Source organism: Acipenser ruthenus, chromosome 6 (genome assembly GCF_902713425.1).
Source record: "Acipenser ruthenus chromosome 6, fAciRut3.2 maternal haplotype, whole genome shotgun sequence".
NCBI lineage: Eukaryota > Metazoa > Chordata > Actinopteri > Acipenseriformes > Acipenseridae > Acipenser > Acipenser ruthenus.
This window is the reverse complement of record NC_081194.1, coordinates 43,791,658-43,814,187: the sequence shown is the minus strand read 5'-3', so window position 1 is coordinate 43,814,187 and position 22,530 is coordinate 43,791,658. Positions and strand designations below refer to the sequence as shown.

Here is a 22,530-nt window from a genome sequence, read left to right as displayed (position 1 = left end):
CTCTCCTCTCAAACACTAACATGTATCCAGGTGCTGTCCTAATTTGACAGTCAAATGGGCACAATCATATTAAACCTGACAACAGAACGTACTGAGACTGTACTGTATAAAAATACATTTCTAGACTTGGCGTGCATGAATTAAATAATACATTTTCCCAGTAAGCATTCATTGACTATACTTTAATCAGTAAAATGGCAGCACAATTAAATCACATAAATAAATCTATCCATGCAGGGTATATATACATATATATATATATATATATATATTGTGACAAAGCACAACTCACTCGGGTTCGTTGCCCCTTTAAAAATACGACCCAGAACAATTAAATGGATTTTTAAGCGCTGGTGCGCTATTTTTAATAAACACAAAAATCAAACACACAAAACCAAATAAACACCTAGCTCTTATCGAGCACTAACTACACACACAGGAACCTAACTAACACAGGACGGCTAAGCCGTTTCCCTGCCCCAAAACTTAATTAAACCACACAGGTTTGACACAGCACTTACTTCTGTCTGACTGCTTGGAGACAGAGCACACTATCTGCCTCCTTCCATACAACAGCCTAGAACAGACTGGCTGCTCTCTTTAAATACCCTGCACCTGGCTCTGATTTACAATGATCACCAGGTGCAGGGGATAATTAAATAATAAAACAAAACAATTACATCAACCAATGTGCATTTGCACATGTTTTCTGCAGGGAGGATTTAACCCCCTCCCTGCTGTCTCACACATCCCCCCCCCCCCCCCCCCCCCATGTCTTTTCAAGACACCGGCCATACCACGGCCACCTCCCTCCACCCTTAAAAGACCACCCAGCCTCAAGTCCAGCAATGTCCATTGCCGCCCTCTTCCACGGGCGGGCTTGAGGATGGGTCGGTCCTTCCGGCGCTGCCAGGAAGGGACCGCAAACCGGCGACACGGGACCCCACCGGGCTAACAGGGCCGACCGAAGCGTAGGCCGGGGCACTGGAGGATGCCGCAGTGGACTCAGGTCTTCCCCTGGGAACTGGCGCAGTGATGTCCGATCACCCAGGGGGAGCGAAGCAGCTAACAGGGGGAGCAACAGCGACGTCTGGCAGCAGCCCAGCGACGTCTGGGTGCTCGGGGAGAGCAGAGCAGGTAACCAGGGGCAGAGCTGTGGCCAGTGCTGCAGACTCCTGGGCTTCAGGTCCAGCACAGGGAGGTCCAGGAAGACCGGCAGGGTGTCCAGGAGCAAGGGGTGAGGGACTGGACGCAGCGGCGCCGAACTGGACTGTAGGGGTGGTGGTCGGGGCTGTGGTGGAGGTATGCTTTTCACCTCCTCCCCTCTGGGCTCCTCCCCTCTGGGCTCCGGAAGCGACGGCTCCTCCCCTCTGGGCTCCGGAAGCGGCGGCTCCTCCCCTCTGGGCTCTGGAAGCGGCGGCTCCTCCCCTCTGGGCTCTGGAAGCGGCGGCTCCTCCCCTCTGGGCTCCGGAAGCGGCGGCTCCTCCCCTCTGGGCTCCGGAAGCGGCGGGTCCTCCCCTCTGGGCTCCGAAAGCGGCGGCTCCTCCCCTCTGGGCTCCGGAAGCGCAGGCTCCTCCCCTCTGGGCTCCGGAAGCGCAGGCTCCTCCCCTCTGGGCTCCGGAAGCGACGGCTCCTCCCCTCTGGGCTCTGGAGCTGGAGTCAGCGGGGTACCTCTTGCTTGCTCCCACTTTTGGAGTAGCAGGTCTAGCTCTGTCGGCTCCGGATCCGGTAGCCCCCACTCCTGTCTCCACTTCTTTGTCTGCTCTTTCTGAGCAGCGGTGTTACGATTGATCATTGCGATCAATTCTTTAAAATCCATTTTCTGGGTCGTAGGGGTGCCCACACACTCTGCCCGCATTCTCCACCATATGTGACAAAGCACAACTCACTCGGGTTCGTTGCCCCTTTAAAAATACGACCCAGAACAATGAAATGGATTTTTAAGCGCTGGTGCGCTATTTTTAATAAACACAAAAATCAAACACACAAAACCAAATAAACACCTAGCTCTTATCGAGCACTAACTACACACACAGGAACCTAACTAACACAGGACGGCTAAGCCGTTTCCCTGCCCCAAAACCACACAGGTTTGACACAGCACTTACTTCTGTCTGACTGCTTGGAGACAGAGCACACTATCTGCCTCCTTCCATACAACAGCCTAGAACAGACTGGCTGCTCTCTTTAAATACCCTGCACCTGGCTCTGATTTACAATGATCACCAGGTGCAGGGGATAATTAAATAATAAAACAAAACAATTACATCAACCAATGTGCATTTGCACATGTTTTCTGCAGGGAGGATTTAACCCCCTCCCTGCTGTCTCACACATCCCCCCCCCCCATGTCTTTTCAAGACACCGGCCATACCAATTATATATATATAATTTTTCCTCTTTTTTGAATACCCTGAAAACAGCAAAGCTGAAAGTTAATTTGTAGCAGAAGGCTGTCCCATTAACAATATCCACTGTCTGTAATCAATCCACTGTCAATGGGGTCTTAAATACTATTTGAGAACACACTTTCCTGTCAACATGAATTTACTACTAATTCCAGTCTGAGCAGCCTTTGGTTCTAAGTTAGCATGTTATATAGGGCAGACAAAACAGTGGTCTCAAGTTGTTTATGTTTGGTAACAGATTGGACAACTTTACTGCATATTCATTTCTGGATGTTGTTTCTTTGTAATACTTGAAAGAAAGATAAATGCATGTGGTTCCATTTCAAGTATGAAATGTAACCATTACTGAACGGGTATTTATTATTATTTGTTTATTTAGCAGACAGCAGACACCTTTATCCAAGGCGACTTACAGAGACTAGGGCGTGTGAACTATGCATCAGCTGCAGAGTCAGTTACAATTACGTCTCACCCGAAAGACGGAGGTCAAGGAGGTTAAGTGACTTGCTTAGGGTCACACAATGAGTCAGTGGCTGAGGTGTGATTTGAATCGGGGACCTCCTGGTTACAAGCCCTTTTCTTTAACCACTGGACCACATAGCCTCCTATTTAGCTCCTAGACCCGAAACCTGAATAAGATATAAAGCTGCTCAGTTGAGCCTGTGAGTCATGCCCGCCCCTGAGGGTATAAAGGACTGCGCACACAAATCTCAGCAAAATGTTTCCTTTCAAGAACTGACCTGACAGGAAAACCTATTGAGATAAGTACTTGTTACTTTTCAGCCCTGTGACTCTTAGAAACAGCTGTAAGAAAAGAAAGGGAAAATAAACTGACAGTGTTGAATTGACATTTCTCTCGTTATTATTTCCCTCTCCATGCTACACTGGTATGTGTCCTCACCTTGTCAAACACTGATCTCATCTGCAAGCTCAACAGCTTTCAGTTTAAAGTTGTGGACTTCTTCGCCATCCTGATCAAGTTGTATCCTCAGAAATAAACTTCAATATACGCCTCCATAATTTTTTTTTTAAAAATGCGTCTTATGAAAACCATAGTACTTCTAATTACTTCTGCCCTTGCGCCGTTAATTCAAAGTAATACAGTATATATTTCCATAAACCTAAACCATTAATCTGCTAATCTTCTAATGGTACATTTATTTGATCACTAGAATGGTACTTGAGACTGAACATTAAATGTGAATAAAGACAAAACTGAGTAATGTACTGTAACTGTTCCTTCTTGAGCTCTTGTAAATTAACTTGTTGATTCAACAAGTTATATCATGACTAATAATAATTTAAAACCTAAAACCAAATCCCATTGTATTGCATTAAGTGATGTCAATAAATCACCTCTGGAGGAAGACATGAACAGGATAAATACCCAGGATATTACGATCCTGTGTTAGTAAACTCTTCAGTATGTTTGCCAGTAGAATGTAAACACTGTTGGTTTCAGAGTGTTGGTGCTTTCACTACAGCAGCTTCAAATTTCTTTTTTTTTCTTTTACTAATGACCATAGTTTTGTATAATGTTTCTGTTAAGAGTCATTTTCCAGGAGCGGCTCTTCGATTCTAATTGCCTGCCATAGATATACAGTATGTAACATAGACTAGAATGACTACACAAGTCACAAAAGAACAGTAAAACAAAGAAAATGTCATTTGAATGGAAGTTACTTACTCTTTAACTTATTGTATTATTTGTATTGATTATGAATTCAATGGGATCATTGAAACATATCCCATTGTTGTATTTAAGTTCCATCTGTAGCTTTACTAAAAATACAATATATACAGTATATATATATTGTTCTACGTCACAGAGTTGACATTGGAATGATTACACAATCACTCAGAGGCAGAGGTAATATTTTACATCATCTTTTCCACTGCCTCTCTCCTTTGAATTGGGATAATTGCTTTTCTGTTCTACCAGAGATGTACTCAGAAAAAAACAAGCCTACCAAATATCGTCACCATAGACTTCCAACAAGCAGAATTCCTGTCATCACTGAACTGGGACAACAAGCAGTTTCTGAGCACCAGTGAAGATCTTTCTGAGGAGTGTTTCTCATGGTCTGTCTGTCGCCACTGTATGAAGAAACTATAACTCAAATCTTGAGGGCTAGCAGCAGTAGCTCCTCCTGCGACTTTGCATCACTCTGTAAAGTGAACATAGAGGATTTGGAGATTAAATAATAGCATTCATCCGTGTTTGTCCACATTTTACATTATGGATCAGGAAACCAGGGACAAAACATTGCAACTGGTTGCACAAAATCCTAATTCACTAGTCCCTCATGCATTTCTACTCTGGAGGTCTGGGTTCAAATCCAGTTTAGGACACCAGTGGGGTGTTTAGGTCACTTCTAAAGCTGTGAGGGGACTGTAGCCATTGTTTCTGCTTTTTCTTGAGCACTAAATTAAGTGAAGAACAGCTGCATACAGTTTGCAATACTTTTTATTATGTAGAATTGTTATCCATAATAGGACTGTATGCAATTAGCACTCGGATATATATGTAACATATTTACGCAATTTCCGACTCCGTCACCAGTTTTCTGATACAAAGCCCATCTCTTCAATGTTACAATTTATCTGAATATCCATCACAGCCAGCATTTTTTTCTTGCATGCACAAATCAGCCTGTCTTATATTGTGCAGTTACACAGCGCTTCCTCCAGTTTCACCTGATGAAAATGCAGTCAAAACAAAGCGAACGAGACAAGCTACGGTAATGTAACAGTTCATCATTAAACAGTTTTAGATACTGTGATGTATTTAAAAAAAAAATCTGTGATCTTTAGTTTCTTTTGTGCATTTTCATTTGCAAGTGAACTGTGACATTAGGGTCTTATCAAGCACTATATTCTGCAATTTTGAATACTGACTTTCGATACTGTTTTAATTCTGGAAACTGTGTTTTTTCTTTTTTTTTTTAATCATTTGCTAAATTGCATTGCCTTTTACGTTTTACACAGTTCTGTGCATGAGTAACATTTTGATTTCATTTTGCTGTTGGGTCGTTAATGGGGAATTTTACATGCTGCTACAATATGTACCGTATTTAAAAGTACGTACTGTATTACAGTCCATGTGTTGTCCCTGTTGGCAAGTGATATTTTCAGAATCATAACATTCTGAATTAAAATACTTCTTCTGTTGAAAATATAGTACTGTACCAACAAAACCAGCTACATTACATCTAAATGGAAGCCTACTTATTTTAAAACACAGTCTTTTCAGCTATGTAGTTTTGACATGGTATCTTTTTTGTGTTCCCTGAAAAACAGACAACGGTTGGAACGGGCCAAAATGAAAATATGCGTCACACTCTTTTAACCGTTACTGAACCGTTATAGGATTGGATATGTGAGTGCTGACTGTATTACTAAATGACTAATTACTAATTAGAAAAACACTTTTTGTAGACAGTAAGCAGCCCACCTGTATTTCATATTATGTTATTTTCCGTTCTGTATTCAAGAAAAGGGAAGTTCTATAGGCTAATATGTTAATATGTTACTTTCTGTTTCAGCTGCCTGTTTGGATTTTTTTTCTAGGGCTTCCAATCAAGAAACCATCTTATAAAGTTAAAATATGTAACATATAATACTTTAAATACTTGCGTGTGCATTTTCTTGGAGGAGGGTGTTCAGATTAGGATAATCAAGGATTTACTGTAAAACATCATATATAAGCGTATCTTACAGCAATTCTTCAGTGTCTATATTTTCCAGGTGGAGAAAGCAGTCTCATTGTCACCAAAACTTTCTTTAGAAACCTATTGAAATGCATTTGTGTATCTGTATCTAACAGTATTGACTGTTTTTTTTGTTGTTGTTTGTTTTGTTTTTAAATAAAATTTTCAAAAATAAATGTGTTGGGTTCTTCCTGCAGCTGTCCATGAATAAACAGAGTGAGTGAACACAAAAAGAACAAGAGTCTATAAGATGGGAATTTTGCTTGGAAGTAATATTTACTATGGAAGTTGTTTAACCTTTAATGGAACTACCATACAGTATATTTACAGAACCTAACTTACATATATTGCCATTTTTTCAGATTGTATGTCCTTTTTCCTACTTCGCATCAATTGTTTAATGTGAGCACAATCTTTCACCCTTCCGTATGTTGTTTAGTATTTTGAGATGTGGTAAAAATTAAAAGACGATATTGCAGCACACATATTTAAAAATGAAAAATTACCTTAAAGTATGCACAATTGCCATACACTTTGAAAAAGGGTAACATTTTAAAATAAGCGTCTTGCTGTAACCAATGTTAATCTAAGCACTGTGAATATTCAAAATCTAGGGTCTTTAACACACTTCAACAGCAAGTAAAACCACAAAATATTAAAAACACAGATCTTAAGAATATTTTCATTACCTATTAAGATACACTTCACTAGGAGAGGATGTTTTCCTTACTGTATCAAAAGGGTTGTGTTTTGCAATAGGATTCTGAGTTGTGGGAGATAAAAATTAATTGCAAATTTGTAGACAGATTTACAACTCGGTTTGCATGAGGAAAAGTGCTTGGAACCGTTCGAGAAACAGGCCCCTGGAGTTTATATGCATAGCACAGGGGTGAGACATTTGAATAAAATATTATTATTTCTTGTTTTGAATCCTTACAGATACCCCATACACATTTTCTACAAGAACAATAGTTTACATACCGCAATGGAAATTTTAGGAAAAATCTTTTATAGCAAATATTTTGCTTTTGTGGGTGAGGAACAAAAAGTTACAAGAAATAGATTATTTCAATTATTTCAGGAATTTTTTTGCAAAACTCCAAAAATGTTCATTCAAAAGTATTCATGCTCTTTGTGTTATGATAGTATTTCTACAAAGTGCTAGAAATTTCAATATGATAATGCAAAACCTAATTCTAGAAAAATCTAGAACATGCTGGATTGTAGGTGAACATTCCTAAAAGAGTATAAAAGGGTTAGGCATAGGATGATCACTGTCATTACCAATAAGTCAATATGGGAAAAAATAAAGAGCTATCTTAAGACCTTAGGCAGAACATTATTTATTGTCATAAAACTGGAGAAGGATACAAGTAGATTGTCAAGCATTTGAGTATCCCATTTTAAATTATTGTTTATATTATCAAGAAATGCAAGGCTCATGGTACTGTCACAACGCTCCCTCAGTCTGGAAGAAAGATGTTTTTTCACCAAGAACAAGAATTGTGAGGAAGGTTAATAACAATCAGAGATTGACTGCCAAAGATATTCAAAGTGAATTGGCTGCAAGTGGGACTGGGGTTTCCATTTCAACCGTAGATCGAGTATTGAATGGTGAAGGTCTCAATTGTCGCAGGCCAAGGAAAAAGACACTCTTAAGAAAACATCACAAGGACAATGGATATGAGTTGTGGTCAAAGGTTTGTGGAGTGATGAAACAAAAGAAATTGAGCTATTTGGTCACGCTGATAGTCATTACATTTGGAGAAAGTCTGGTGAGGCGTACAAAGAAAATAACACCATACCAACTGTCAAGCATGGAGGTGATAATATCCTTCTATGGGGCTGTTTTTCCTCTTATGGCACAGGAAATTTAGTTCCAATACACAGTAAAATGGATTGCATAGCATACCAAAAGACATTGGCTTCCGCTACAAAATTTGGTGTCAAGTGCAACTGGATGTTCCAACACAATGAGCACACATAAAATCAAGGTTCTGGAATGACCTAGTCAAAGTCATGATCTAAATCCGATTAAGAATCTCTGATATGTTGAAGGCGGCTGTGCACAAGAGAAGTCCTCGGAATTTCAATGAACTGGAACAATTTTGCGTTGACGAAAAAGGAGTCATGCCAAAAGCTCATTGACAAATATTCTAATCTTTTAAAAGAGGTTATTATTGCTAAAGGTGCCTCAACTAACTATTAATTTCATTTTTCTTGTCAGTGTATGAATACTTCTGAATTAGCATTTTTGGAGTTTTGCAAAAAAAAAATTGCTGAAATGTAGACATCGATTTCTTTTAACTTGTTTTTGTCATGCACAAAAGCAAAATGTTTCCTATAATTATTTGTTTTCGAGAAATTTCTAGAAATTATAAATTTCCATTGGGGTACTTTAGACTACAACACAACTATATATATATATATATATATATATATATATATATATATTAGTGAATACAATGATTACCTCTTGGCTTCCCATACCCTCTTCAAGTCTCTTTGCAAAAGTCACAGACAATCCAGTCACAGACTTACAATACTCATACATTCTGAGGTTATGGCTACTAAGCCAAGTCGACAAATATCTCGTCTACTGTCCTCAGTTAAAGAAAATGCAGGCAATTTTTTGGTGCATTAACATGGTTCTTTTAATGAACAGTAACACTGTTCCACAATACAAGATGCAATTGAAAATTAGATACAGTATGAAGGAAAACAAAATGTTAAATGTTTCGATGAACTAGCGTGCCTTAATAACCAGTAGAAATAAACAACAGCATTAAATATAAAACATTTTATTCAGTATATGCTTGCAATGGCTCACTTTGTAAGACAGTACAAAACATGAACATAATAGTATTTATAGTAGTATTTTTCACTAGAAGCTTTTATGTCCCTTAAGGAAAAGGCACTGCTTCTAAAACATGTTGATTAGTATGGGTTTCCAGTAGAACATCCACTTTAGTCAGTTATCTATTGTCCATCATGACCCACCCCCTTGACTGCTGTTCTGTTTTCTTGTTGGGTCCAGACTGGTACCTTCATACATGACTTTGTTTTTTAATCCATCTTTGATCAGTTTTTGCTGAATTCGAAGCTTAGCATTGTTGTATCTGCAGTAGAACCTTTAAAAGTACGTAAAAAGAAAAGTAAGTTAATTAACTATGAAACTTTAGCATGAATGTACAGCAACGGCCAAACATTTTGCATCACCTAGAATTTTAGGATTGAGACAATTAAAAAAAAAAAAAAAAAACCAATATGAACATAATTTAGATCTTTATTTAACATCATGTAAATCAAAGAAACTACAAAATTATATTGCAAAAGTCTACCGGAAGCCATAATAGTAGTACGGCTTTAGAAATGTAACATTTTTTTTATTTTTGTTTTTAGTTTGTTAAGTATATGGAAAACTACAAAGCGGTATGTAATTCAATATGTTAACATAACATTATTCAGCAGGTTTCATTCATTTTTATGAAGCAAAATTAGTTCATTCTATAAGGTGATGCAAAACTTTTGGCCATAGCTGTACAGTGCATTCAAATTGGGAGTTGTCACTACAGGTTGTCTTTCTTGGACACTGTCCATGCTACAAGGTTTTTGAGAACAAATTCAGAGATGTAAATAGGACTCCCATAGCTTAGCAGTTTGATCCATTCCAGGTGTAATTGTGAGCTTACTTAGACAGACCTGAGCTACCTTTACATTGTTGCTAACTATACTCAAAAGAAAACCAAAATGGACACAACTGCTAAGCAATGGGAGTCTTATTTCAATCCCTGTTCTACATTAAAACCAGTTATAGAATTCCATGAAGTGACATTAATGAGGAACCAATTCTAAAATATAAATCAACTCATACATATGTAAGCATGAGTTAGCATAATTGTATATTGTGATCCTCCCTGTATATGACAGCATAGTGAATTTTTAAGTAACATGGGTTATGGAGTTAAATATGACAAATCTGGGAGTGGATGGGAATGATTTCTTCCAAGTTACGCATGTTTCTTAATTCTGCCATAGTTAACATGTGTGGGTCTCAAGATTGATAGATTAGTATCAACATATAAAAATGGAAATCCAGCATGAATGAGCCATATAAATTGTCCTGATGGAGATCAAAGGACAACTGATAACTTACCAAGATCCCAGCGTTGTCAATATGAACCCTCCTACACCAAAATCAAAAGATCTTTTGACTCTGCCTAAAAGGAAAAGAAAAGCATTTAATAAAAAGAAAAACCTGGTACTGTAAGTGCAGTTTCGGTCCAGGACAAAGCAAAACAGACTTACTTGTTGCTAAGAAGTGTCCTAAACCAACGAAGATGGACGCAGCGGAGCCATGCAGCACAGCCCCTCTGGCACAGGGAATATTCTGGATGTCAAGGATTCCCAGGAGTTTGAATGACTACAAGAAGAGACAATAGGTTTACTAACAAGATGACTACTTACAGAAACAAAGAACGCGGATCACCTTTAAAACAAGTTATAGTATCTTGAAACGTTAATAATAAAATAAATAATACATTGAAGAAAAACTGTCCGTAAGCTCTTGTAGTCTAATTGCTGAAAAAGACACTACAAAAAAATATTTCCAACAAATATTACTATTTTCTTTATTTGCGATTAAAGGTTGTGGTTTGTTGTAATAACTACAATTGTTCTGTAACCAAAAAACTGCAATTTATTTAATTAACAAGGTGCATAAAATCGACTGCTTCTGGTGTTAATCTGATACGGAGCAAATGAAAAAATAATAAGCACTAAGACTACATCCAATACTATGAAACAAAATTGTTAAAAGTGTGCATGGTTGTTTTACAATATGGGTTATATTACAAATGGACTACAGGGACTAAAGCATTATAACGCTACTTCTAGATTTATATTAATATACAGACGGTCCATTTTTTTCTTCTTAGGAACACCTTATTATTGCAGTATAAATACAAAAAAGCGCTATCACTTCTAACCTTCACTCTTCAGCAGCACTGCACAGCAAAGATTTCACCTGAATTTTACCTTTGTTTTTTCTTCTTCGCCCTCAACTGCCATGGCGTTCTCAAAATTGTTCAACGACACTGCCAGTGCCTCTGCTGTACAATGTCACACGGGTACCTTTTTAATATGAATTGAGTTATTTTAAACCCCATATGTGGAATAACTAAAACAGGAAGAGTCCTGACAACTTACTGTTCCGGGCTGTTTCTGAACTGAAAATGTCAGTTCCTACATCTGAGATAGGTTTATAGTTACAGATTGACACGCAACCCCTTACGTAGTTAAGCAGCTTTTTTGCAACACGGTAAGAAATTGTCCGAAAACTGCTGAAAATTTTTCAAATCTTTTAAACCGTATTTGTACATTTTTTAAAACCTCTGGGCTCGTAATTTATGACGTCACAGAAACCCTAAATGAAATTGTCCTGTAACTCACTGAAGCCCGCCGAGATTATATATATATATATATATATATATATATATATATATATATATATATATATATATATATATATATATATATATATATGCATGCGTTTGTGCATGTCGTAGCTTAGAAATTATGTACTGTGCCAAATATTTATTAACAGATGATTTGACCTTTTTAGATTGTGAAAATGTTATGATTTACATTTACTTTTCAATAAAAATGTTAGCTAGTAGTCCGTTTCATTTTGCAACCGTTTAGTCAACGCAAAAAATAAGATCTAGAGTAAAAAACGACCATTCAAAAGCTTTAAAAGGTACAGTAAATTAAATTAGCAACATCCAGCAGGTGGCAGATTTCATCAATAGACCAACTTTGTTCATAACAAGTACACTATGCATTTATTTTTGTAATCATAGCAATTACCCATTAAACATAATTTGCCTATTATTATAGTATGGTAAAAGTCCCTTATGTTGGGTATTGTGCACACACTCAAATTCTGTTCTGCACGTGTGTGGACTGAGGGGGTATACTGGAAGCTTTGAATATTCAGGACTTGCTCATTAGTTCTAGTTGCCTGCCATAGATATACAGTGGCTCTCAAAAGTATTCACCCCCCTTGGACTTTTCCACATTTTATTGTGTTACAACATGGAATCAAAATTGATTTAATTAGGAGTTTTTGCCACTGATCAACACAAAAAAAGTCGATAATGTCAAAGTGAAAAATAAAATCTACAAATTGTTCTAAATTAATTACAAATACAAAACAGAAAATAATTGATTGCACTTGAGTCAATATTGGGTAGAGGCACCTTTGGCAGCAATTACAGCCATGAATCTATTTGGATAAGTCTCTACCAGCTTTGCACATCTGGACACTACCATTTTTGCCCATTCTTCTTTGCAAAATTGCTCAAGCTCCATCAAGTTGGATGGGGACCTTTGGTGAACAGCAATTTTCAACTCTTTCCACATATTCTCAATTGGATTGAGGTCCGGTCTTTGACTGGGCCACTCCAGGATATTGACCTTTTTGTTTTTAAGCCACTCCAGTGTGGCTTTGGCTGTATGTTTGGGGTCATTGTCCTGCTGGAAGATGAATCTTCTCCCAAGTCCCAGGTCTCTTGCAGACTTCAGCAGGTTTTCCTCCAGGATTTCTCTGTACTTTGTTGCATCCATTTTGCCATCTGTCTTCACGAGATTTCGAGGCCCTGACGCAGAGAAGCATCCCCATAGCATGATGCTGCCACCACCATGCTCTATTTTGGTCTCATCAGACCATAGAATCTTCTTCCACTTGGTCTCAGTCTCCCACATGCCTTCTGGCAAACTCTAGCCGAGATTTGATGAGAGTTTTTTTCAACAATGGCTTTCTTTTTGCCACTTCCCATAAAGGCCAGTTTTGTGAAGCATCCGGGCTATTGTTGCCGTATGCACAGTGTCTCCTAGCTTAGCCGTGGAAGACTGTAACTCCTTTAGAGTTGCCATAGGCCTCTTGGTGGCCTCCCTGACTAGTGCCCTTTTCGCCCGGATACTCAGTTTTTGAGGACGGCCTGTTCTAGACAGATTCACAGTTGTGCCATATTCTCTCCATTTCTTAATAACGGACTTTACTGTTCTCCGGGGGATATTCAATGCCTTGGAAATGTTCTTGTATCCTATCCCTCATTGGTGCTTTTGAAGAACCTTATTCTGGTCTTGCTTTGAATGTTCCTTCGTCTTCATGATGTAATTTTTGTTAGGAAATATATTAAACAACTGCGGAACATTCCAGAGACAGGTGTATTTAACCGGAAATCATGTGAAACACCTTAATTGCACACAGGTGGACTCCATTCAAATAATTATGTGACTTCTAAAGACAATTGGTTGCACCAGAGCTTATTTAGGTGTGTCATAGCAAAGGGGGTGAATACTTATGCAATCAATTAATTTCTGTTTTATATTTGTAATTAATTTAGAACAATTTGTAGATTTTATTTTTCACTTTGACATTATGGACTTTTTTTGCGTTGATCAGTGGCAAAAACTCCAAATTAAATTCATTTTGATTCCATGTTGTAACACAATAAAATGTGAAAAAGTCCAAGGGGGGTGAATACTTTTGAGAGCCATTGTATGTAACCTAGGCATATCTGTACTAAGGGGCAGATTACCAGCACCATCTAGTACTTTGCCACAATGGAAAAAAAAAAAAAGTCCTTTAGATTGGCTGGTGCGTTCTAATATAAAGCACTTTGTCTGATCTGGCCTATATTACATATGTCGGGCGACTAGTTAAAGAACAGCTCCTGAACTTCTAGTTAAAACACCTTAATATAAACTTTATTAAACCACCAAGAATGCCATTTGAAGATTCTTACTCTAAGTGTATGATTGCATGTATTTATTTATTTTTGTCTAACCTATGTACATTTCTATAATGTGTGTGTGTGTGTGTGTGTGTTATATTAGTACTTTTATGTTTTTGGTTAAGAACAGACAAAAGGAGGTAATGGGCCGTGAATGTACACAAGCTTAGATATGACTAAGCTTGTGGTATTCTTATTATTATTATTTGTTTATTTAGCAGACGCCTTTATCCAAGGCGACTTACAGAGACTAGGGTGTGTGAACTATGCATCAGCTGCAGAGTCACTTACAAATATATCCCACCCGAAAGACGGAGCACAAGGAGGTTAAGTGACTTGCTCAGGGTCACACAATGAGTCAGTGGCTGAGGTGGGATTTGAACCGGGGACCTCCTGGTTACAAGTCCTTTTCTTTAACCACTGCACCACACAGCCTCAGTAACAATGGAAAGACACTTATGGGCATTCTCACATGACAACATGTCCTTGAAATAGCACATAAGACAGTATGAGGCAGGCTCCTGAAGTGATCCAATCAATATGCTTCACACACAGTACCGCACAGACACACACAGTATTTGATGGCATGTGGCACTGTGGCGGAGTGTCCCGCCCCTATTTATTATTATTTGTATTTTTGTTTGCGGCGCGGGTAAAAGCGCCGCGTCTTTTATTATTATTTAAAAACCCCGTGAGGATGCATGGCTGATCAGCTACTGATTATTTAAATAGCTGACAGTCATGCATCCTTACCAAACGCGTGCAGACTCTGGCCGGGGGATAATAAGATAATTACCAACTAGTTAAATCCCTCGGCCAGAGTATATAAACCAGCAGCTCTCTGCACTCGGGGTTGGGGTGTTGGAGTAGAGAGTACGGGGAGCGGAGAGAAGGAATAACATTTAAAAAACAATTGCTAATACGTGCTGGATTATCCAGCACGGCACTTACTTGTTTGTTTATTTATTCGTTTGGCCCTCGTGCCCTTTTGTTTGTTTATTATTAAATACGCTGAGTGCTTTTGCACTCGGTTTTACCCGCCCATCCACTGTTTTGGAGTCAGTTACTTCCTGGTCCGTGACGTCATCCACCACACCACTGCGAGCCAGACTGCCACATATGGTGTCCTGCGTGGGACAAAACAAACGCCTCCAATAGCCGGACCAGGAAAGAAAAGCTCGTTTTTTTGTTCGTTTTTTTTTCAAAGTGTTTTTTGTGTGTTTTTTGGGGAAAAACAAAAAAAAAAAAAAATATGGGAAGAAGCGGACGGAGGAAGCAGCAGCTACAGCAGCGTGGGGCCGGTCGCAGGTCCCACTGTAGCTCAACCATGCTGGACGTCTGCCCCACCTGCTTGAAAGGTGAGGAGTGGTGCTTCGCTGTTGGGGAGGTGGGTCACATAGCACCCGACCAACCCCCTCCATGGCAGGAGAAAGAGGAGCCAGAGCGTCCAGTGAGGGAGGACCTGCATCCTCCAAAGAGGACGAATGCACTCTCCTCTGAGGGAGTCTGGGACTGGCTGGTGGAGCCGGGGAGGGATTATGAGGAAGCCCTCCCTGCAGTGATCAACCTCCTGTGGGCAAGAGATGGGGAGCGCTGGGAGGCCTGGGAACAGCAACACCACCCAGCATCCCTCCCAGACATCGCAGCCATGGTGCTCAACTACCTGGCTGCGGATACGGGAGAGACCCTGCTGCTGCCATCTCCAGCACCAAAGGGAGAGGAGCCATCGCTACCGTCTCCACCAGCAGAGGGAGAGGAGCCATCGCTACCGTCTCCACCAGCAGAGGGAGAGGAGCCATCGCTACCGTCTCCAGCATCAGAGGGAGAGGAGCCATCGCTACCGTCTCCACCAGCAGAGGGAGAATGCCTGCTGGTTTCGCCTCCACAGCCTGAGGAGGAGGAGCCCGAACGTCCTACGCCCGAGTGGGAGGAGCCCGAACGTCCTACGCCCGAGTGGGGGGAGCCCGAACGTCCTACGCCCGAGTGGGGGGAGCCCGAACGTCCTACGCCCAAGAGGGGGGAGTCGGTGCGTCCACAGCCCAAGAGGGAGGAGTCGGTGCATCCACAGCCCAAAGAGGGGGGAGTCGGTGCGTCCATAGCCCAAGAGGGGGAAGTCTGCGCTTCCACAGCCTTAGGACCCAAGCTGCCAGCAGAGGGAGAATGCCTGCTGTCCCCATCTCCGCCAGCAGAGGGTGAGTTCCTGCTGGTTCTGCCTCCACCGTCGTGGGAGGACGACGTGTTGCTCCCGCCTCCGCCAGCAGAGGGTGAGTTCCTGCTGGTGCCACTTCCACCCCCGTGGGAGGACTATGTGTTGCTCCCGCCTCCGCCAGCAGAGGGAATATGCCTGCTGGTTCCGCCTCCCTCGCCACCACCAGCAGAGGGAGCATGCCTGCTGGTTTCCCCACTGCAGCCTGAAGGGGAGGAAGCCCTGCGGCCTTGGCAGCCTGAAGGGGAGGAAGCCCTGCGGCCTTGGCAGCCTGAAGGGGAGGAAGCCCTGCGGCCTTGGCAGCCTGAAGGGGAGGAAGCCCTGCCGCCTTGGCCGCCAGAAGCGGAGGAGCCCCTGCCGCCTTGGCTGCCAGAAGAGGAGGAGCCCCTGCCGCCTTTACCAGCAAGAGGAGAGGAGCAGGAGCTGCCTCCACCACCACCACCATTGGGAGAAGTGGAGCTCCTGCTGTTGCCTTCATGGCTAGGGGCTCCCCTCCCACCATCGCCATTGCCTGGGGATGGCTGTTCTGCATCGCCTGGGGCTGCCTTTTGTTCTCCACAGGACACAGGGTACGAGGGAGAAGTGGAGCTCCCGCTGCCGCCTCCATGGCCAGGGGCTCCCCTCCCGAGTTCGCCTCCCGAGGGTCCACTGCGGCTGCCGTCGCCTTCCGAGGGTCCGCTGCGGCTGCCGTCGCCTTCCGAGGGTCCGCTGCCGCTGCTGCTGCCGTCGCCTGGGGTCGCCAGGGATCCTGCTTCGCCTGGGGTCGTCAAGGGTCCGGCTTCGCCTAGGGTCGCCGGGGATCCTGCTTTGCCTGGGGTCGCCAGGGATCCTGCTTCGCCTGGGGTCGTCGAGGGTCCGGCTTCACCTGGGGTCGCCAGGGATCCTGCTTCGCCTGGGGTCGCTACACGATGGCCGGAGCTCCATGAAAGGGAGCTGCCAGAAATGAAGAAAGGGGGGGAGGTCAGGAGACCAGCTCCCCCAGCCGCACTTTCGCGGCTGGAGATCATGTGGTCGGAGCCATGATGCAGTCATGCATCCTTACCAAACGCGTGCAGACTCTGGCCGGGGGATAATAAGATAATTACCAACTAGTTAAATCCCTCGGCCAGAGTATATAAACCAGCAGCTCTCTGCACTCGGGGTTGGGGTGTTGGAGTAGAGAGTACGGGGAGCGGAGAGAAGGAATAACATTTAAAAAACAATTGCTAATACGTGCTGGATTATCCAGCACGGCACTTACTTGTTTGTTTATTTATTCGTTTGGCCCTCGTGCCCTTTTGTTTGTTTATTATTAAATACGCTGAGTGCTTTTGCACTCGGTTTCACCCGCCCATCCACTGTTTTGGAGTCAGTTACTTCCTGGTCCGTGACGTCATCCACCACACCACTGCGAGCCAGACTGCCACAGGCACCCAACAAGTTTTCAGTGGAATACATATGGTACTGACAGCCACTTAGTATGTATTTAACAAACTATTATGTTGCATAAAATAATCACAGTTGTTTTGAATTACTGCAACACTATCTGGAAAGCATTAAATAAAAAGTACAAATTACAGGAAATACATCTAATCAATTGTGGTATAGCAAGAACACAGTGCTCCCTTGACATTTCAGTAATTTGGTTTATTCAATTTGACAGAAAATTGTAAAAGTACTGTACTATAGTATACTGTAAAAGGGCTGTTCACTAATTCACAGTTTTTTATGTGCAAGTCAGATTGCAAAATAGAGAGGAGTATTGCATGTGACAAGATAGGGGTGTGTGCAATAAAGTAAACAAGACACTATCAGCCTGCCAAGCCATTTTGTGTTATAACAGCATTTCCAGTTACATGATACATTTGTAGCAAAAGCTGTTATGTTTTTCTTCCAAGTAGAAAATTAACTGTTTCCGACTTTTTTTTTCTTAAGAAAATTGATTAAGAAAGGAGTTTTTAATGTAATGGCTTGGTTAATTTTAAAAATGTTTTTACTGCTCCACTTTCCTCCAGACTCACTGAAAACGAGCCTCTGTCTCAGTGAGTAAGCTACTTGATACATTCTAGATATAGATATAGATATAGATACACACACACACACACACACACAATAGTTTGCAGAAATATTCACCCCCTACCAATAATGTCACATTTTGTTGAATTACAAATAATGTATGCACAGTTTTTCAAACAAACTTTTTATTCAAAGCTGTAGTGGTTAAACTGAACACTGTTATATGAGGAGGTAAATGTCAGCAAAACTTGCAAAGAAAATGTACAAAATGAAATTTGCTGGTTGCATAAGTATTCAGCCCCTGAAGTCAGTACTTGGTAGAAGCACCTTTTGCAGCAATTACTGCTGTGAGTCTCTTTGGATAGGTCTCTACTAGCCTTGCACAGTAGGATGGTGAAATTTCTGCCCATTCTTCACGGGAAAATTGCTCCAGTTCTGATAAGTTTGTTGGGGATCGTCAATGGACTGCAATCTTCAAGTCTCACCATAAATTTTCGATTGGATTCAAGTCAGGACTTTGAGTGGGCCACTCAAGAACATTAATTCTCCTCTTGTTCAACCACTCCAGTGTGGCTTTGGCTTTGTGCTTTGGGTCATTGTCCTGCTGAAATCTGAATTTCCTCTTGGCTGACTCAAACAGGTTTTCCTCAAGGATTCGCCTGTACTTTGCACCACTCATTCTCCTGACAAGCTTCCCAGTCCCTGATGAAGAGAAGCACCCCCATAACATGATGCTGCCACCACCATGCTTGACAGCTGGGATGGTGTTGACTGGGTGATGTGCAGTGTTGGGCTTGCACCAGACGGAACGCTTGGAAGTTAGACAGAAAAGTTCAATTTTTGTCTCGTCTGACCACAAAACTCTTTTCCACATGTCTGCAGTATCATCTACATGCTTTTTCGCAAACTCTATCCGTGCTTTAAGAGGAGGCTTTTTGAGTAATGGCTTCTTTCTTGTCACCCGTCCATACAGGCTAGCTTTGTGTAGGGACTGGCTTATTGTTGATGTGTGAACATTGACTCCCATCTCAGACACAGAACTTTGCAGATCTCTCAAGGTCATTGTTGGCTCCAGTTTCCTGCTTGCCTGGCTGCTCAGTTTGGGAGGACGACCTGATCTGGGTAGTGTCTGGGTGGTATGATGCATCTTCCACTTCTTAATGATAGACTTCACTGTGCTGAGAGGGATAATCAGCGCCTTTGAAATTTTCTTGTACCCTCGCCTGCTCTGTGCCTCTCTACCACTTTATCCCTGACTTGTTTCGAAAGCTCCTTGGTCTTCATGGTTGCTTTGTTGGATCACTATGTGAGTTGCAGCTTGAAAGTCTTTATATACCTGAGGGAAATGATCTACGAGATAAACCACATTGAGTACACATAGGCTGAAACCATTTCACTAATCATGTGACGTTTCAAACAAATAATTTGCACCTGAGTTGATTTAGGGCTGCAGTAGCAAAGGGGTTGAATACTTATGCAACTGAGAATTCTGTTTTTCTCTGAAAATTGTACTTATTTATATTCTCTATGCATTTTTTAACTTTATCAACGTGGAGTAGATTCTCCATGTAAAGTCTAATTTGAAAGTGTTGTGGAGTACGCTCAGGTGCCAACAAAATTTCAGAAGTCATATAATTAGTTGAATGGAGTCCACCTGTGTGCAATTAAAGTGTCACATGATCTCAGATTAAATACACCTGTTTCTGGAAGGCCCCAGAGTTTGTTAGAGAGCATATCTAAACAAACAGCATCATGAAGACCAATGAGCTATCAAAACAAGTCTGTGATAAAGTTCTGGAGAAGCACCAATCAGGGTTGGGTTATAAAAAAAATATCTCAAACTTTGAACATCCCCCGGAGCACCGTTAAATCCGTTATTAAAAAATGGAAAGAATATGGCACAACCGCGACTCTGCCTAGAGAAGGCTGTCCACCAAAACTCAGTGACCAGGTAAGGAGGGCATTAGTCAGAGAAGCAACCAAGAGGCCAATGGTAACTCTGAAGGAGCTGGAGAGATCCACAGCTGAGATGGGAGAAACCGTCCATGGGACAACCATAACCCGGACGTTCCACAAAGCTGGGCTTTATGGAAGAGTGGCGAGAAGAAAGCCATTGCTGAAAAAAACCCCACATCAAATCCCATTTGGATTTTGCCAAAAGGCATGTGGGAGACACAGCAAACATGTGGAAAAAGGTTCTCTGGTCTGATGAGACCAAAATTGAACTTTTTGGCCTTAGCCCAAAACACTATGTGTGGCACAAAGCCAACACTGCTCATCACCCTGAGAACACCATCCCCACGGTGAAGCATGGTGGTGGCAGCATCATGTTATGGGGATGCTTTTCATCGGCAGGGATTGGGAAACTGGTCAGGATTGAGGGCAAGATGGATGGAGCCATATACAGGGAAATTCTAGAGGAAAACCTGGTTTCAGTCTGCAAGAGACCTAGGACTGGGGCGGAGGTGACCTTCAGCAGGACAATAACCCTAAACACACAGCCAAAGCTACACTGGAGTGGTTTAAAAACAAGAACCTGAATGTCTTAGAATGGCCCAGTCAAAGCCCAGACCTCAATCCGATTGAGTATCTGTGGCAAGACTTGGAAATTGCTGTTCACCAATGGTACCCATCCAACTTGACAGAGCTTGAGCAATTTTGCCAAGAAGAATGGGCAAAAATTGCAGGATCCAGATGTGCAAAGCTGGTAGAGACTTACCCAAAAAGACTCACAACTGTAATTGCTGCCAAAGGTGCTTCTACCAAGTATTGACTCAGGGGGTTGAATACTTATGCAACCAACAAATGTCTTTTTTTTTTGTTTAATTAACTTTTGTGTCACAATAAAAAATATTTTGCACCTTCAAAGTGTTAAGTATGTTGTGTAAATCAAATGGTAAAAATCCCAATTAAATCCATTTTAATTCCAGGTTGTAACACTACAAAATGTCCAAGTCCAAGGGAGGTGAATACTTATGGAGACAATGGTTTTATGTTGGGAAATATTTTTAAGAAAAATAAAAAACTGAAATAAATCTTGCTTGCATAAGTATTCAACCCCTGTGCTGTGGAAGCTCCCAGTTTACACCGATGAAAGAAATTGCCCTAACGAGAACACAATTACCTTACCATTGGCCTCCACCTATGAACCATTAAAGTTGCTGTCACATTTTCTGGATAAAAACCCCACTGTTGAAGGATCATTGGTCAGGCTGTGAATCTGAAGGAAAATGAAGACCAAAGAGCATTCTACAGAAGTTAGAGATAAAGTAATACAAATGCATAGATTAGGGAAAGGGTACAAAATAATATCCAAGTGTTTGGATATCCCAGTGAGCACAGTTGGATCAATAATCAGGAAGTGGAAGCTGCATCACACCACCCAGGCACTGCCAAGAAAAGGCCGTCCCTCAAAACTCAGCGCTCAAACAAGAAGGAGACATGTGAGAGAAGCCACAGAGAGGCCAACAATCACTTTGAAGGAGCTACAGAGTTCAGTGGCTGGGAGTGGAGTAATGGTGCACCAGTCAACCATATCAAGAGCTCTGCATAACACTGGCCTGTATGGGAGGGTGGCAAGAAAGAAGCCGTTACTCAAAAAGTACCATCTGAAAGCATGTCTGGAGTTTTGTCAGAAAGCATGAGAGTGCGATGTGGGAAAAGGTTTTGTGGTCAGATGAGACCAAGATAGAGCTTTTTGGCCAAAACTCAAAGCGCTATCTGTGGCGCAAACCTAACACTGCCCATGCCTCAAGACACACCATCCCTACAGTGAAGTATGGTGGTGGCAGCATCATGCTGTGGGGATGCTTCTCATCAGCAGGGACTGGGCATCTTGTTAAAATTGAAGGAAGAATGGATGGAGCAAAATACAGGGAAATACTGCAAGAGAACCTGCTTCAGTCCGCTAAAAAACTGAAGCTTGGGAGGAAATTCACCTTTCAGCAGGACGATGATCCCAAGCACAAGGCCAAAGCAACATTGGAGTTGCTCAAGAACAAAAAAGGTGAATGTCCTACAGTGGCCCAGTCAAAGTCCTGATCTCAATCCCATTGAGAATCTGTGGCACTATTTGAAAATTGCGGTCCACAAGCGTTGTCCAACCAACCTGAACAACCTGGAGCAAATCTGCCAAGAAGAATGGGCCAAAATCACTCCGACACTGTGTGCAAAGCTGGTACATACTTACCTCAAAAGACTTAAAGCTGTTATTGCAGCGAAAGGTGGCTCTACCAAATATTAATGTGTGGGGGTTGAATACTTAGGCAAGCAAGATATTTCAGTTTTTTATTTTTCTTAAAAATATTTCCCAACATAAAACCAATGTCACCTTACAATAATTGATTTTGAGTTTCAGTGTTTTAAAATAAAATATCAAACAGAACGAAATTTCAATGTACCATTTGTAATTC

General features: G+C 41.6%; 1 protein-coding gene across 1 annotated transcript; it reads right to left on the bottom strand.

Moving 5' to 3' along the window:
- Positions 1 to 8,903: 8,903 nt before the first annotated feature.
- On the bottom strand, positions 8,904 to 11,371 carry LOC117411567 (cytochrome c oxidase assembly protein COX20, mitochondrial). The gene is made up of 4 exons (XM_034019213.3): positions 11,156 to 11,371; positions 10,427 to 10,541; positions 10,275 to 10,338; positions 8,904 to 9,249 (listed from the first exon to the last, which is right to left on the bottom strand). The coding sequence occupies exons 1-4, from the start codon at positions 11,186 to 11,188 to the stop codon at positions 9,108 to 9,110; spliced, it is 354 nt and encodes a 117-aa protein (XP_033875104.1). The 5' UTR covers positions 11,189 to 11,371; the 3' UTR covers positions 8,904 to 9,107.
- Positions 11,372 to 22,530: the final 11,159 nt, after the last annotated feature.